Below are 18,071 nucleotides of genomic sequence, written 5' to 3'. Positions count from 1 at the left end.
CTTCTGGTGAAGAGTCCTTTGTGTTCATTTATTTTGTCTCATTCTCACCTCTGTCATTCTTTCGATCTTTTACAAGAGTGGGGAATACAATTTATTTTCGGCTGGCTTCACTTTCTTGCAAGTCTCTTTTTGACAGCAAAAAAAACCCCAAAACAATTTGTACAATTTCTGCATGAACCCAAATATTTTTGTTCAGAGTTAAACCAGCAGCGATTAACTCATTGTATAGTTCCATGATACAAACCCAAGCTTTTAATTTCTACATGAAGTCGTGGCTTTGTGTGTGTGCGTGGCATACCTAGATTATGAAAAGGCTCTATAGAATGAAGGTAAAATATTATTTTTGATTGATTCTTGATGACTTCCACCCCAATCTCTACATTCCTGGGGACTGTGGTAAAGCCAAACTCCACAACCATGCCATTGTGCATGAAGAGCTGCCCTCACTATTGTATTGTGTGGGAAAGTTACCGTATTTTCCGCTATATAGGACGCACCCGACCATAGGACGCACCTTGTTTTAGGGGGAAGAACAAGGGGAAAAAATCTCCCCCTCTCTGCTCAGCGCCCCTTCAGCGAAGCAGCAGGAGAAACGGAGCCCCTTCCATTTCTCCTCCCGCTTGGCTGAAGGGTTGCTGCACAGCTCTCCCTCTCTGCTGAAGCCGGGAGAGTCTTGCTATCCCTGAAGCCTTCGGAGCACAGCGCGAGTTCCCACTGCACTCCGCAGGCTTCGGGTTCCTTTTGCTGAAGCCAGGAGAGCAAGACTCTCCTAGCTTCAGAGAAATCGGCGCGAAGCCTCTGGAGCGTGGAGGGAGCACTCCCTCTGCGCTTCGGAGGCTTCGCGTTGCTATCGCTGAAGCCAAGGAGCCTGCATTCGCTCCATAGGACGCACACACATTTCCCCTTAATTTTTGGAGGGGAAAAAGTGCGTCCTATAGAGCGAAAAATACGGTAAATGCAAGAGAACCCCATGCAAACAACCAATCTTTAGTCTGGAGACTCTATATTTATAGAATACTTTTTTTGACCATAATGTAGCATCTGGTCTACAAACAGCTGCCATTTCCCCATTTACTTCCACTGCATAAAGCTTCTTCTTCCGCATTGTTAGCTTTTTGTAGTTCAGGTGTTGGTGTTAAAAAAAACCCCAGTGCTGGTGTGAACAGTTTCAAGTACCGCATGTGTTTAAGGAAACTCCAATGTCTATGCTCTAGTGCTTTCCAATTTGCTTCAGTGGCAGGTTCAATTTCACCTGAACATTTTATGGCTCCAGCGAGCTCTAACCAACATTTCAGTTAATGCAAAAACTAGGATTGCCATACGTCCGGAATTTCTCAGACGTAGCCAGAATACTGCATTCGGAAGTCGCCTCTATGCTTTCGTCATCGTAATTTGTGTTCAGCTCAGGGTGGACCTTCCTGAACCTCCCAGCCAGGAGCTTCGTTACAGCTTAATTATATCCTGGTAATAAACATGCATAGGGATGCAGGTGGCGCTGTGGGTTAAACCACAGAGCCTAGGACTTGCCGATCAGAAGGTTGGCGGTTCGAATCCCCATGACGGGGTGAGCTCCCACTGCTCAGTCCCTGCTCCTGCCAACCTAGCAGTTCGAAAGCACATCAAAGTGCAAGTAGATAAATAGGTACCGCTCCAGCGGGAAGGTAAACGGCGTTTCCGTGCGCTGCTCTGGTTCGCCAGAAGCGGCTTAGTCATGCTGGCCACAAGACCTGGAAGCTGTACACCGGCTCCCTCGGCCAATAAAGCGAGATGAGTGTCGCAACCCCAGAGTCGGCCACGACTGGACCTAATGGTCAGGGGCCCCTTTACCTTTAATGAACATGCAATTACATACAGAACTAATGTTGCACCAATGATAGGGTTGCCATACGTCTGGAATTTTCTGAACGTAGCCAGTGTTTAGCCCCCTTAAACAGGGTGGAAATCATGGAAATGTCTAAGAAAATATGGCAGCCCATGTTGGTAGTATAGATTTTGGCGATTTTCATTAAAAAAAATAGCTCAAAAACTCTTTTTGAAATGTGGCAACCCTACAAAAACTAGCATAGCCCTGAGGTCTGTATACACACATTTACAGCTCCTCCAAACTGAAGAGTCATAGGAAAGCACAGTGTAATAAAAAAAAAAAAATTGGGCCGTGATTGAGTACTTCATATGCTACAAATCCACACCCAGAAACTGGGCATTGTGCTCACTACATACAGCAGCTCTCACTGCTTTTCTTTACACTAAAAAAACCTCTTAAAATTCAAAGGATGCTGAAAGGAAAATGGTTTTGTGATTCTTCTAAGGTCAGCGAATACTGAGGTGAAACTGAATGAAAAGCAGGTAGTGATGCAATCTGGCATGCTTTGTTGGATTGCGGCTGCTGTAACAACAACAACAAATCAAAATAAAAACAACCAATTAAATATGCCACTCTGTGGTAATATTTTATTCGTTGGCTATCTTTGGGGGGGGGGAACTGAGCATTACTAATGTGTACATGAAACTTCAAAACAATGTACATATTTGCAATATTGTGAAGAAATTATACAGCATGGCTGTCCTGGTTTGCTACATGAATTATATTGATTTCCTTTTAAACTGCCTAAATAAACAACCCCCCCCCTTCAGAATACATGTAACCTCATGAATAAATAAATAAATAGATAAATAAATAAATAATCAGGAAGCAGATCATTTCAAGAAACAATTGCAGTGTTTAACATTTCAACTCAGTAAAAGCGAGGGTTGCTAAGACATATTAACCCAGTAGTTTAAGAAGCAATAGGCATTGCGTTATTAAAGGTAAAGGTAAAGGGACCCCTGACAGCTTAGCAATTATGTAGTACAGTATAAAGTGCTTCATAGACATCATCCTAACAATCGTTACGAAAGGATTGTCCCTGTATGTTAGATGCAGAGTCGAGGCTTAGGGAAAGTAACTTCCATATGACCACCTACTGAATTTATTGAAAAATTGAGATGATTTGTACCAGTTCGCTACAGCTTCTAGTTGTAGCCCAATGTCTGCATTATGGCAGAGTAATTAAATGAATGTTCCAGTTATGATTGATATTATGAACCAGCGGATCCTTTTTTCTTTTCCTTAGTTAAACGTGATCCAGTCCTTTGTATCATTAATCATCTGGATTTTTAGTGTAATCATAGATCAGTTCCGAATTTTTCTTCCAGTCTGTCACTGTGGCCCTCTCTGCAGTATTCCAAATGAGGTAGTGGGTTGGATTCAACTCGCTCAGTGCACTAGCAGAAACCCACTAGTCCAGTGGATCTCCACCACCACCACCATTCTCCACCAAACCAGTCTGGAGGGTCAGGAGAACCCCCAGAACTGCACAGGGGGGAGGACATTTGCAGGTCAGGCCATTTGGCAAGCTGATGCAACAATTCTTCCCAGTGTCGGTGTTGATCAAAGTGGTCCTAATATCCTACTAGTATGTTATACTCCTCAATGACATTAGCCTGTAGTTTCACAGCAACATATTGTTAACTTGTGTTGTTTGTTACCCATACCCCCCTCCTAAATTGTTATCTACAATGAAAATGCCTAGCAGGCTGTTCTTATACTTGTTCATTCCTTTTTCTTTTTCTCTTTTTCATTTATTGTGTGTAGCATCTGCCTTTATCCTATAAAATTAATTTCAGCTTTCTAATATATCAGAATCAATTGAAATGCCAGCAGCCAGCTTATCCCCCGCTTGACAACTGTATCAGTCATTGATTAATCGTAGAACCAACGATGACCAAAAGGTCATCACATCTAATTCTTACTGCTCTTTCTCCAGTGTGTGTGTGTGTGTGTACGCACATGGGCACAGGCACACAGGCACACACTGAAAAACAGGACCATCTGTAGACCATCCGTATCTAGCGCAACATATGCATTCCAGTATGCCACAGAAAAGTGTGATCTACTATGCAATATAGTAAAGTTGACTTGAGCGAATAAGCCAAGCTTACTACAGCAGGAAGAAAACAGCCCAAGAAGCAGGGGCTCAAGAGGCAACTAAACCTTGTGCCAGGTGTCCAGACAGTAGAGAGGGCTTGGAATTGTCCCCATTGGTTCTGCCCCTTCATGGCTCTCTTACACTATTTTCTGCAAGTGGTCTGCTCAATGGGCTACAAACATAGCTCCATTTCCTCCCAGAATATGGATCAGGTGTACAGATCCTGCTTTTAGACCACTTTGCAGACATCACATCTAATAGGAGATTGAGACCAGGCCAGCAGGCATGAAACACACGCATTGCCACACTGTCTGAACAGGGAATTTGTCTTCCTATAAGGAGATTTACTGTAGTCAGTCCCACACAATCGCCATCCTAATAACCCCTCAAGTTTAGAGGTTGGGGTGGGGGCTCTTGACCCATTGAAAACAAAGAAGGCACCAGAATATTTAAAATAACCCAAAGGTATACTTCCAATTTTTTCCAGCCATTAAGCTCCTTTATTTCCCATTAGTATTCCAGGAAAAGTATTCCTTGAATGTCTCATTTCTAATGACCTCTTTCTATTTTGATCATATGTCTCAGAGTAATAATAATTTTCAACCCACATAATAATTTTAACTCTAGTTTTTAATTACCATTCTGTTGGTGCAGGTCCTTGTACCAGATTCTTCCTCTTTCTCTCATTTTGTCCTATACTCTACAAAACGCTTTGAATAGTTTTGCAGTCAGTCCAGCTGGTTTCCTTTGAAACTTTTCCAACTGCACTGCAGATTCTGAACAGCACCGTCTTCTGATGGTTGTATATAAAACCACATAAGACCGCTATCTAATCTGTTGTTGATCCATTAATTGTTCCTCAATTAGTGCAAATTTTTTACACATGTGAGTACTTAATTTATCGTAATCACATCTTGTCTGCAGTTCTGAAGGTTCCTTAGGAGACTACCATGTGGGAAAAGATCAAAAACTTTGCTTCAAAACGTATTAAGTTCAGCAAAATCCCCCGCCAACTGAGCCAGATATTTAGACTGATCTGGCATGATTTGTTGTTAGCTGCTATTAAGATCATCTTAATCTCGTCTTAGAATCCACCCCCTGGAAGCCCCATTTCTGCTTCTATGGGGAGAAACACTTTGCATGCTTATTGGGATTACCTAATGTGTACTCAAGAAGCTTTAGGGGTCCTTATCTGCGCACTGGCCAAAATAGACATTACATGCAGATCCATATAAGGTCACCCCACTCAATGTCCATTTTAAAACTAGAAGTAGCTACTTACTTCTGGAGGGACAAGCAGAGAAATGGCAAGGAAAGGAATTGGCAGCGAAAGGAGACTGCTTAACCCTTTGTCAGCCTGCCATTTTTTCCTCTCACAATCCCAGAACAATCACCGCTTTCTCTGGTGATTGTTCTCAATATCATCACCATTTTCTCTGGCATTGATTGGCTGATTTGATTTCAAAATTTCAAAAGAAGGGATTAAGGTAATCTTAAATGCATCTGTGTCTAACATCTAGTTTATTCCTTATTAATTTCAAATTTTTCTTAGGCATAGCCACCTGACTTGTATGTAATATTTTCTCGCCCCCCCCCCTTTGGGATCATGCATATTCTTCATCCTCCAGTACTATAGAAACATTCCTGAGATTTCTCTAGCTTAGCCAGGCAAAATTTAAAACTTCTCCTTGCCCTGACAGGGAGCAAACGTAAGATTTTGAAACTGCTACAAGAAACGGGTTTGGGGTGCCTTCAAATGTGTGGGCGCTTGAAAAACACTTGTTCTACTGCTGCTGCCCCAATGCTCCCCATAACTTTTGGGAAGGGGGAAGGTAGAGGCAATGGGTGGTATTCAGCTAAGTTATACTCAAAGTAGATCCATTCAAATAAATGAACATGGCTGAGTTAGGGCCATTGATATCAATAGCTCTACTCTAGGTAAACTTTACTTGGATACCCCACATTAAGATCACTTACAAAGGACTGAGAAATCGAGCAAACTGCAGATAATGTGCAATATCATGACAAATAGCCTACAGCATAATCCTGAGGGCAGTTTGAGTGGAAGGGAAGCCATGCAAGAGTGCCATTGTGCTCTTGATTTGCTCCCATTCTTCTCAATGGGGCTTTCATAGGAGATTTTGGAAGATTGTGAGCTGAGCCAACAGGCGTGGAAGGAACGGAGGCCAATTCAAAATATTTTGCATTTTCCTCTTACCATGTAGCATCTGCATATTTCATTACATTTACACGGCTGCTGCTGCTGCTGCCCCAGAACATTTGCTACAAACATTTGCTGCTGCCCAAAAATGTGTGTTAAAAGAAGCGTTTTCATGCTCATGACATTTTCATCTGTGTATTCCACCCCCCAAAAAAAATTATAATAATAAAGTGCATTGAATTAAAAAAGTGCATTCGCAAATATGTGTGCAATGTTTTCCTTCTCTGCAAGGAATAGCATGAAATGCTTATTCTGTGCATCGTGCTGTTTTCTCTATGAATCAAAGACACTTTTCCTTTCTGTCTTTCTCTTTTCTTTCTCTCTCTCTCCACAGGTCGTGGGTTATAGGTGCAATAGCTCTGCTCTGCCTATTAGGACTGACCTGGGCCTTTGGACTTATGTATATTAATGAAAGCACCGTCATCATGGCATACCTCTTCACCATTTTCAATTCTCTGCAGGGAATGTTTATATTCATTTTCCATTGTGTCCTCCAGAAAAAGGTAAGGGCAATTATTCTACGGTGAAGAGAAGTGATGGGGCTATTTCATTGCCTAGCAACCACAGCAAATGTTGGCTGACCGTGCCTTGCATTTTGTGTTGCCGTGGTTTGGGCCGGTTCACATTAGAGGTGAGGCCAAATGTGTCTGAACCAGCAGTGAAAGCAAGAGGGTACTGCTGGGAGGCGCTGTTGTTTCACTGAGCCTCTTGGGCTTGCTGATCAGAAGGTCGGCGGTTCGAATCCCCGCGACGGGGTGAGCTCCTGTTGCTCTGTCCCAGCTCCTGCCAACCTAGCAGTGCGAAAGCACATCAAAGTGCAAGTAGATAAATAGGTACCACTGCGGCAGGAAGGTAAACGGCGTTTCCATGCGCTCTGACTTCCATCACGCCAGAAGCAGTTTAGTCCTGCTGGCCACATGATCTGGAAAGCTGTCTGTGGACAAATGCTGGCTCCCTCGGCCTGAAGGTGAGATGAGCGCCACAACCCCATAGTCGTCTTTGACTGGACTTTGCCATCCAGGGGTCCTTTACCTTTTACTGCTGGATACAGAGTGTTGATATGAGCCAGGGACAGCCAATGTGATGCTCTCCAGATGTTGGCCTACAAGCTCTGTCAGCCCCAGGCAAACCCTGATATAAGGTATATATGGAAATTAGGGATACCCTGCAAATTTACGGTATGCCCTCTGAATTTTTTCCTGGGTTTTGGAACTCCAGTTAACCTGGCCTGTTTTCAATGACACTGATATGGTAGCAATCCACCATTTTTCAAGGGGTGTTATCTAAAGGTGCTAGATGAATTCATTTGTTGCAGACCCTACACATGAGTTCACTACCTTGCTGAAGCTAAGCAGGTCTGTGTGTTGTCAGTGCCAGGACGGGAGACGACATGTACGTCAACTTTGTTTCCTTGGCAGGAAAAAAGACAGGCTATAAACTACTCCCCATCCATTCTAACATTCTGTTTCCAACAGTAGTCGGCCACATGAAAGGCAGTGCGCAGGAATGTAAAGTGTGTCAGACAGTGGCGACCTCATTTCAAATCCCTCTTTGGTCATGAAGATCACTGTGTGGCATAGCTTAGCCGCCTCTTTACAGGTTTGTTGTGAACCAGGAGAATAAAATATACAGCCCCTCAGCTCCTTAACCAATGCTCAGGATAAAAAATATATATTTAAAAACAATATGCACCTGGGAAGTTTACAAGCTGGATAGGGTATTAGCATCCCCCGGTTCATTTCCACATGTGGAATAAAGAAAGAGGAAAGGATGTATATGATATAATCTCTTAGACTCTTAAGATAATAAGAAAATTGAGTTTATGTTCCTCATTATTAAAATGGGCAAATATTTTCTAGAAGTTCTTCTGTGTGCTCAGTTTTTTGATCATATAATGCATATCTTATGCGGCTTAGCAAACTTTCCTGAGGTATCTGTTCTGCACATATTTCTCTCCCCCCCAAAATATATATATATATATATATATATATATATATATATATATGTAATACCATTATTTTCTGGATTGCATTGGTCTATAGTTGCAGGGTATCATATATAGATGGCATTAAGCAGTGGTGAGAGACTTGTAAATGCAGACAGCAGCTGAGCATTGTGGTTGTTTTGGTTCTGCCACCGGACTCTCTAGGCCCCGCAAGTGCTCCTCTTGACTCTTGAGCTGTCAGGTCCCCCTTCTCCAGCTGCCAAACTATGTGGAGCCGGTGGGGGAAACAGGAGCACGATTAGAGAAAGAAATGGGGCCAAAGGGAACCTACTTGCTGGTTTGTTGGCTTAACTCTTAAGAAAAACCAGGAGCCAACTCTAAAAAGTAGGAATCGGTGTCTATTACAACAAGACTTTTTAAATTATTGACTGTAGCATTGTGGGGGGTGAGAGGAGATATATTTTATACTCCTTTCCAGGCAGCAAAATGCACAGGTTCTCTTTGATTTGGCTGATAATATGCATAGGACTTCAGTTCATCAATTTACATCTATATTGTACTTTCTGAAATGTCATCTTGAAATGCAACCTATACTGTCTCAGCTAAGCCTACATACTTACAGCAAACTAATTCTCCAAGTGATGGTACTTAATGTCGCCACAACGACACCATTCTCATGCAGGCAGGAGGAATGAGCAGGCTTAGGGAAGGCCAAGGTTTGCAGAAGTACAAAAACAACCCCCCAGCTCAATGAGAGCTGAGCATGAACAGTGGATACAGAACACCGGCTGACTGTTGGGCGCATAAAGCTGGAAGGAAGGGGAGTGGAAAAGAACATGGGTACAACATTGTTTTCGCAAGTCTCACTTACTCTTCTTAATGCTCACCATTAGTTCTTTGTCTGGGATAGCTCAGTTGGTAGAGCATGAGAGTCTTAATCTTAGGGTTGTGGGTTCTAATTCCACGTTGGGCAAAATAGTCCTACATTTCAGGGGGTTGGCCTAGATGAACCTCGTGGTCCCTACCAGCTGCACAATTCTATGATACTCCCTTTGCAAATTTCCTCCCAAGTAACGTATGAAATTGTTGAACCATAGGAATAATCTGGGAGCTCCACTTGATGCCTTACACTCATGAACTCATTCTTATCCCTTTTCCCAGCCCTGCACCTACTTTCTGCTAACTCCTCTTCTATATTTCTCCACATTTTAAAAATGTGTCATAGGATAGTACATTACAAATCCTGCTGATAATAATACGTCCTAGTAATCCATGCGAACACCAAGCGTGCTCTTTGGGCTAAACAAAATTACAGAGAAGTAGCGATAATCATCCCATTTTCCTCTTGATGGTTATAATTGGTTTATTACAGTGCTGTGCTGAAACCTTTCCTCCCATTTCTCAGAACATTTATGCCCCTACAAAAGAGAGTTCTGGTTTTCGTGCCTCACGCACATGTTGCTGTAGAGTTTTTCAGAATATTGGTGGATGTGGAGTTAAGCTGGCCTTAATCTTCCTTGGTTGGCTGACATTCATGCATGTTTTCCTTTCCATTAAACATTTCTCCTGTGTCTCCTGAACAGAAAAAAGCCCATGTTACCTCATGGTACTTTTCCACGGGTTTTCACTGGAGCACAGCAAATCAAGGAGCATAGTGACTGGAAACTTGAGAACAGTGTCCTCACTGATTTTGTTCTTAAGAGACGTCCTCCACCCCCTTTTAAAAAATATTTCTGCACTGTTACTTTTGGAAAGAAGTAAATTTCATATTAAATTTATTATATGCTTCACGGGCATTTGTTATGATGCACGCTTTAAAGTTTATTGAAAGAAAAATATCCCCAAACCTGCTGAATTAAAGAAACAAGAAAGCAGGGCCCTGCTATAAAATATTGCCATCTATCCCTGACATGCAGATGCTTACCTGAACCTGAGGGGACTGAAGAAAAGTTAGCATCAAAGGCAGGAGTCCCTGCTCTAATTTGGGTCTTACTTCCTGTGGGGAAAAGCTTCCTTTTTTAGCTTTTGAACATTTTAAAAGGGCAACCGGTTGGTTTTCAAGTCAATGGAGCATGAGGCTTCTGTGTGCAATTGAGTGCTTGATTTGACCTGGAAGGGTGTCCAGGGGGACAATTTAGCCACCGCTAGCCTGAAATATAACAATGCAGGGCTGCTAAAACCTTTCTGCAGTCTCTCTCTCTCTCTTGCTCTCTCTCAACAACCCTTCAACCAACACCACCTCACAGTTATTCTCAGCCTAACCTGCAACGAGGAGATAAAAGCAACGGATAATAATGTGCAGTTCTTGTAAACTGCTCTCTCAGCTTTGGCGCAACCTGCAGTGGGGGTCCACTACCTCAAAGCAACACTGTGAGGTTTTTGTAGGCCGGGGTGGGTAGAAGCTAGATTGGGATTTATCAGTAGATAGATTGGTAGATTGCTGGATGATTTGCGAGAGATCATCCCAAGTTTCCAACTCCCAATGGCAGACTGAGGCAGCCATCTTGGGCAGCCGAATCCCAAAGGGCAGCAATGGGTTCCGGTGAGATCTTGCCACCCCGGCCACTTCTCCTGGCTTCTCCCATGGCCTGCTACTACTGCTGCTGCCAGAGAAGCAAGGGGAAGCGGACCTCTTGCGATCCCTTGCCTTAACCCAGAACCTGCAGCCATGCAACCCCGGTAAGCCTCAGGCAGCAAAACAGGACAGGCCATCCCTGCCCAATGGTTGGATGATGATGTTGTTTAGTCGTGTCCAACTCTTTGTGACCCCCTGGACCAGAGCACGCCAGGCATTCCTGTCTTCCACTGCCTCCCGCAGCTTGATCAAACTCATGTTTGTAGCTTCCAGAACACTGTCCCGCCATCTCATCCTCTGTCGTCCCCTTCTCCTTGTGCCCTCCATCTTTCCCAAAATCAGGGTCTTTTCCAGGGAGTCTTCTCTTCTCATGAGGTGGCCAAAGTCTTGGAGCCTCAGCTTCAGGATCTGTCCTTCCAGTGAGCACTCAGGGGTGATTTCCTTAAGAATGGATAAGTTTGATCTTCCTGCAGTCCATGGGACTCTCAAGAGTCTCCTCCAGCACCAGAATTCAAAAGCATCAATTCTTCGACGATCAGCCTTCTTTATGGTCCAGCTCTCACTTCCATACATCACTACTGGGAAAACCAGAGCTTTAACTATATGGACCTTTGTTGGTAGTCAACCTTTTTATACCTACCACCCACTAATGCATCTTTCTTGATGGTAAATTTCCTTACCGCCCATCTTAGATAGTAGATTTATTGCTCAGATAAGCCCTGGTGTCCAGCCCACTTCGGCCACGCAGCTCTGCTGGACTTCAAAGGCCACATTCCAAAGGCTCTGAGCAAAAAAATGCAGAGTTTACGCAGCAGCAAGAGAAAGCTGCAAAAACTTCTTCAGAGCTTTCTTCAGTGTGCTAAAATAAAGTCCACTCAGGATATTAGCAGCTAGAAGCAGTTTATTTACAGCAGACTATCCATTATCTATCACAGCGAACAGCATCGTGAAAACACGTCCTCTCTCCTCAAAAGCGAAAGTAGAGAAAAAGAACAAAGACTGGAGACTCTCGGACATGACGTAGAATCTCCCCCCTCCCAACAGTGGGCAGTGCGTACACTCTGAGCTGTTTTAACCCTGTAAGCTCAGGTTATCCTCACACCCCCTCTCGCGCTGCACCACTGTGGGGGGAGTAAGTACAGAACTTACCCCCAACTCCAAACCACCACAAAACTCCCCATGACGCTGGAAGCTTAAAGGTTTGGTGAATCCATCAGCCAGGTTACTGTGACTGGCACAATACTTCAGCCGAATCAAACCTGACTGAACACTCTGACACACATTTTGGAAACGTATGTCCAGATGCTTGGTTCTGGCCTTAAATTGCGCAGATTCAGCCAATTTCAAACAAGGTTGATTGTCTTCCCAAACCGTGATGGGCAAGCTACAATCTCCATAGATCTCTTGCACCAAGCATCTATAGAACTCTAGTTCCCGGCACAAATCTGACAATGCACTGAATTCAGCCTCAGTAGAAGACAGCGCAATGAGACTTTGCTTCCGGGACTTCCACCCAACTAGTGACTTCCCAAACTTTACCACCAACCCAGACACAGACTTGCGGTCCTGCGAATTCGCCCAGTCACTGTCCGCATAGCATGTGAGCTTCGCCTCACCTTCAGCTGGCAGCTTAAGACAGAAGTCTTTGGTATGCTGCAGGTAGCGCAGTACCCGCTTGATACCGAGCCAAGCACTCACACTGGGCTTTGACGCTTCCCTACTTAGCAGATTGGTAGCAAAGGCAATGTCTGGTCTGCTCCATTGGGACAGATACAACAGACTACCTAGAGCTGACTGAAAGAGCTCAGCATTCTCAAACTCGGCACTTTCTGCTTGCTGGCTATCTTTCACGAAGTTCGTCTCCATGGGTGTCCGAACTCCTGCACAATTGGACATTCTGAACTTCTCAAGCAACTGTTCAATCTTGCCTTTCTGACTGAGCAAGAAGCTACCATCCTCAGTTCTCGCTATCTGCACGCCTAGGTAGATCTTTACTGCACCCAGGTTCTTGAGCTGAAACCGCTTCCCAAGCTCTTTGGCAAACTTCTGCACCTGTTTGTCTGTCTTTCCAATATGGATGATGTCATCAACAAAAAATAACACCAGTTCCTGTGAGTCTCCTGATCCTCTAAGGAACAAGCAACTGTCAGCAAGACTCTTCCTGAAACCTAGCTTCTTCAAAGCTTCATTCAGGCACAAGTTCCAATTCCTGGCCGACTGTTTCAGGCCGTAAATTGACTTGTGAAGTTTCCACACAGTACCTCGCTCATTTCCCTCAACCCCTGGAGGAGGAAGCATGTACAAATCCTCCTGGAGGTCTGAGTTCAAGTAAGCAACGTCCACATCAAAATGATGCACCAGCAACCCTCTTTGTGCAGCTATGGCCAAAAGCAAACGTAGAGATTCACTCCTACAGGTGGGAGCATACGTTTCCGTGTAATGCAACCCCCTGCGCTGCGTGAATCCTCTCGCCACTAATCTGGCCTTATACTGCGGTTCTCCTGTCGCTGTAGGCTTAAGACGGTAAACCCAGCGGCTACCCACGGCTTTTTCGCCCATCGGCAACTTCGTGAGGGAGAACACACCTAAAGACTCCATTGAGTTCATCTCCTTCTGCATCGCCTCATGCCATTTCCTGGCTTCTTCCTGAGGCAGTTTCTGAACATCTTCAAAACTCTCGGGTTCACACTGTGCCATTCCGACCCACACGCTAGTGACAGCAAACCTTTCGGGAGGCTTCCCCTTGGTCGTCCGAGCAGAACGGCGCAGCACCACTTCAGGAACCCCCTCTGACCCACTGGGGCCAGCCAGAACGTCCTGGGCATCAGAGAGCTCCCCCTCTGACTTACTGCGCCTTCTGGACTTCTCAGCCGAACCTGTGGGGGAAGATGGAGCACTGCGTTGCTCAATCTTCACAGCCTTGGGAGTTCTCCCTTCTGCCTGCACTGGGTCTGAACTCTGAGCCTCGGCTGCAGGTTCAACCTCTTCCTCACCTTCATCGGCAGAGTCAAACAGACTCTCTGACAGGATGTCAGGGTTCCCATGTATCCTAGCCCAACCACTCTGCTCACAGAATTCAGCACTGTTGCTGAGCAGAATCCTGGACTGATCCCCTGACGGATAAGCAAACCTCCACCCCTTGGTCCCTGGCTCATACCCACAGAAAATCATCTTTTGGGACCTGGGTTCACCTTTCTTGCGTTTGGCCTTTGGTATGAGGACCCACGCCTCACAACCAAAAACACGAAAGTAATGCAGTTTCGGTTGCTTTCCGTGCAACAAGAAGTACGGGGTGTCACCTACCACTGAATTGAACGACCTGTTCAGAACAAAGTTGGCCGTTCGCCAAGCCTCCCCCCAAAAGCGCTGTGGGAGCCCAGCATCAAACAAAAGAGCTGCGGACATCTCCCCTAGAGTCCTGTTCCGTCTTTCCGCAATCCCATTCTGTTGGGGAGAGTGCGGAGAGGACAATCTGTGTTGAATCCCCTTTTTGCGGAAGAAACTTTGCAGTGCAGACCCGGTGAACTCCCCACCGCGATCGCTCTGAAAGCTTTGCACCCATGTGGAAAACTGCAGTTCCACAGCCGCAATCCAGTCTTTGATTAGCGGTGCAGCCTCACTTTTGTGTTGGATCGTGAAGGTCCAAGAGTTCCGAGTATGGTCATCAATCAGAACCAGCGCATATTTGGCTCCGCCCATACTGGTCACAGACATGGGACCTGACAAATCTGCATGAATTAACTGAAAAGCCCTAGTGGTCACCCTTTCAGACCTTGGGTATGTGCACGTTTTTACCTTTGCAGACTTGCACGCTCTGCAATCTAGAAACTTAGCACAAGGTTTCATTTTGCACCCTTGCGTACACTCTGGGATCTTCTTCACTGACCCCCAGGACACGTGAGCCATGCGTCGGTGCCATAAGTGAGCACACGCATCATGAACTGGAACGTTGGCACACTGTGCTTGAGCCACCTCCGTGTCACCTGTACCTGCAAAAGAAGCATTTATCACAAACAACCTGTCTTTACATTCAACACTGACTAGGTGCCGTCCATTCTTAGAAATAGAACACTTATTGTTTTCAAAACACACTTTGTAGTTTTCAGCAAGAAGGGCGCTGACAGACAGCAACGCGCAAGACAGTCCTGGAACAACAAAAGCCTGGATTGAATCCTGTAAGAAAGAACAAAACAGTGAGCCAGTCTGCGTGAGTGGGTGTTTAGTCCCATCTGCTAAACACACAGTCTTTCCAGAAGTTACAGAGGTGCAGTTCTCCAGGAATCCTGCAGATGGCACTAAGTGATGCGAAGCTCCACTGTCTATAACAAAAGTCAGCACAGCATCCTGTTGACAACTCTTGACAGCAGCCATAGAGGCTGCCAAATGTTTACATTCAGTGTCTCTGCCAGCTGCCTTCGGCTTGCCTTTCCCACGCTTTGAAGAAGAGCTCTTTATCTGGTTGCTACGGGAGACGGCCTTCGGCTGTTCCTGTGCCTCGACTGGACAGTCTCTCACCAGATGGGAGGGGGAGCCACAGCGATAACAGCGGCGACGCGTAGCAACAGCTCTCACAGCTCCCTCTTCAGCCATTCCTTTGTTCCCAGCACCCCCACCTTTGGGTGCACAGCCTGGGCCTGCATGCTCCCCAGCACTCTGGTTGTAGGCCTCAACATCACACGGCCCCTCGGAGACAAAGCAGCTACTCCCAGCTGTAACTTCAGGAACATGGCCAGCAGCCCCCTCTGGGCTCTCCGCTTCCTCCCTGTTCTCGGCTTTCTTAAGGCCCTGGTCTCTTGCTGAGCTTGCACACAGACTCCTCAGCAACTGCCAAGCGGCCTGAGCCGACTCAACGCCCTCCAAGTGGGGCAACAGCGAAACATCTACGCTGGCTTTCAACATGCAGAGCTCCCTTTGCATTCTCTGCTGTCTATCCTCCAGCAAAGCAGCCTCATCTTCAGAAGCAAGTGGCATGGGTGGGGCCGGCTCCTTCTGGGCTATGCTCCAGAGCCCTGTGGCCAAAAACCACCCCCTTACTCTTCTTGACCAGACCTCCCAATTTTGCTGATTTAATCTCTCAAAGGGGACATTGAAACTCTCCTGGAGTTCTGCCATCTCCTCCCCCGGTCCCCCCTTGGGGCTGTGGAGTACTCACGCGTACTAAACCGGCTCCGAGGATAGGCTTCTGGCGTCCCTTTGCAGCACACAGCTTGCAGCCAGCCTCCCTGCTTTCTCCCAGGCAGAGCAGGTCTTTTTTCTTCCGGCAGCAAAAACAGCAGCGTCTCACTTTTTACTGCCTTTGTAAGCACACAGCATTCCAAACAGGCTCTCCACCGGACATCAAAGCAGCTTCCTCTAATTGCAATTACCGTCCATAACCTCTTAGATAGTAGATTTATTGCTCAGATAAGCCCTGGTGTCCAGCCCACTTCGGCTGCACAGCTCTGCTGGACTTCAAAGGCCACATTCCAAAGGCTCTGAGCATAAAAAACGCAGAGTTTACGCAGCAGCAAGAGAAAGCTGCAAAAACTTCTTCAGAGCTTTCTTCAGTGTGCTAAAATAAAGTCCACTCAGGATATTAGCAGCTAGAAGCAGTTTATTTACAGCAGACTATCCATTATCTATCACAGCGAACAGCATCGTGAAAACACGTCCTCTCTCCTCAAAAGCGAAAGTAGAGAAAAAGAACAAAGACTGGAGACTCTCGGACATGACGTAGAATCTCCCCCCTCCCAACAGTGGGCAGTGCGTACACTCTGAGCTGTTTTAACCCTGTAAGCTCAGGTTATCCTCACAAAATCCTGGAACACCCACTAGTGGGCTGTAGGGACCAGGTTGACAACTCCTGACTTAGAGCATTCTCCCATGCAGTGATTATTACTTTTGTGCTACGTTATTCTTTCCAAGCCTTTCTGAAATGCACACTTTATGGCAAACTTCCTCTCATTATCAATATATTCTTGTTACAGCTGTGTGCCTCTTAGCAGCTCCTTGTGCTTGTAGCCATTGTTACAGTTGGATTCTTGGGGTGTAAAGACACTTAATTTGATTATAGTAAGATGCAGGATCCTTCCAGCGCTCAACTAGCATCCACATTGTAGGATCACAATGTAGACAAAAGAAATCAGCAATTTGAATGATAACCAATGTCAGTGGGTAAATTACCACAGCTTCACCATATAAAACATACACAATAATACATATAGTCCAGTCGTGGGAGCCAGAGGCAGTGCCAGATACAGGGCGGTGAAGGTGGTTTCCCTGCACAGAGCTCACAAAATTGAGATGATCCATAAATGAGAAGTTCCATTTGGGGGGGGCGCCATATTTATTTTGCCCTCACACGAAATAAGTCTGCCCCTGCCAGGGGGAGAGTATAACAGGGCCGTCTACAACCAGCTATGAGAAGGTTTCTGGTGACTAAATGCTGATGTTTTTATTTAGCCAGTTTGGAAGAATTTGTAACTTGAGAGGCAGGATGTGAATATTTGAATAAGAATAGTGATGGTGAAGCATGAGACTTCTCTGTAGCTGATTGCACAAAATAATGCTGGTCGGGGAAAACCTTTAGTCATTCAGTATTATTCATTCATTTCATGGCTTTTCTTCGTACTTTTTCACTTTTGAGGCCCATGCTTATCAATTTCAAACATAAGCCTGTTGATAAGCCTGTCAATACCAATGGCTCTTAATCAGCTGTGTTGTCTAAAATTCTTCATTTCTGTGAGAAAATATAACTTGGGAGAAGTGGTGGCCCAAAATGAAATGCCATCCATGGCAAATACTCACAGGTGCAGAGGTCATATATTCTCACAGGAAGGCAAAAGAAAATTGAAAAAAAGTTTTCCTTTCTCTTTGTATGTGTAATATAGACTTTTCTTTTTTATATACCCATGCCAGAAAGCAAAAGAAATTACCTAAGTGCCAGTTCACATGTAATTTAAGTAATACTGATTTTCAGGCATAAATGTAATTACCCATTTATCTTGCATTTCAGTACTTTAGTTTGACGTTGTTGGTGAACATCTCAAAAACAAATCCCTCAGGTCCTCAGTGTGTGTTAAAATGTAAAATTGCCAGATGTCATAGGTATACAGAAGCAATGGCTACTTTAATGCATTTCTCTTCATGTGCGCATGCAAAATCAATTTTTGAAGCTGAAAAATGGGGTTTCCTTCTCATGTATATTGCCATTTGATTGCTTAGGTTCGTAAAGAATATGGGAAATGCCTGCGTACGCATTGCTGTAGCGGGAAAAGTACAGAGAGCTCCATTGGCTCAGGAAAAACATCTGGGTCACGGACACCAGGACGATATTCCACAGGCTCACAGGTAAATAGTTTCCTTTGGCTTGATGGCGGGTCT

General features: G+C 45.1%; 1 protein-coding gene across 10 annotated transcripts in view; it reads left to right on the top strand.

Annotated features, from left to right (window-relative positions):
- Positions 1 to 18,071, top strand: part of ADGRL3 (adhesion G protein-coupled receptor L3) — a 563,586-nt gene that overhangs the window by 463,723 nt on the left and 81,792 nt on the right. For all 10 annotated transcript variants that reach the window (XM_079960222.1, XM_079960225.1, XM_079960216.1 and 7 more), the window contains 2 exons: positions 6,524 to 6,692; positions 17,913 to 18,038. In XM_079960222.1, coding sequence (XP_079816348.1) covers positions 6,524 to 6,692; positions 17,913 to 18,038 — 295 coding nt within the window. The remainder of the gene's footprint in view (positions 1 to 6,523; positions 6,693 to 17,912; positions 18,039 to 18,071) is intronic.

This window comes from Podarcis cretensis (genome assembly GCF_951804945.1).
Source record: "Podarcis cretensis genome assembly, chromosome: 17".
In the NCBI taxonomy this organism is placed as follows: Eukaryota; Metazoa; Chordata; class Lepidosauria; order Squamata; family Lacertidae; genus Podarcis; species Podarcis cretensis.
This window is presented reverse-complemented; position numbering and strand designations above follow the sequence as displayed.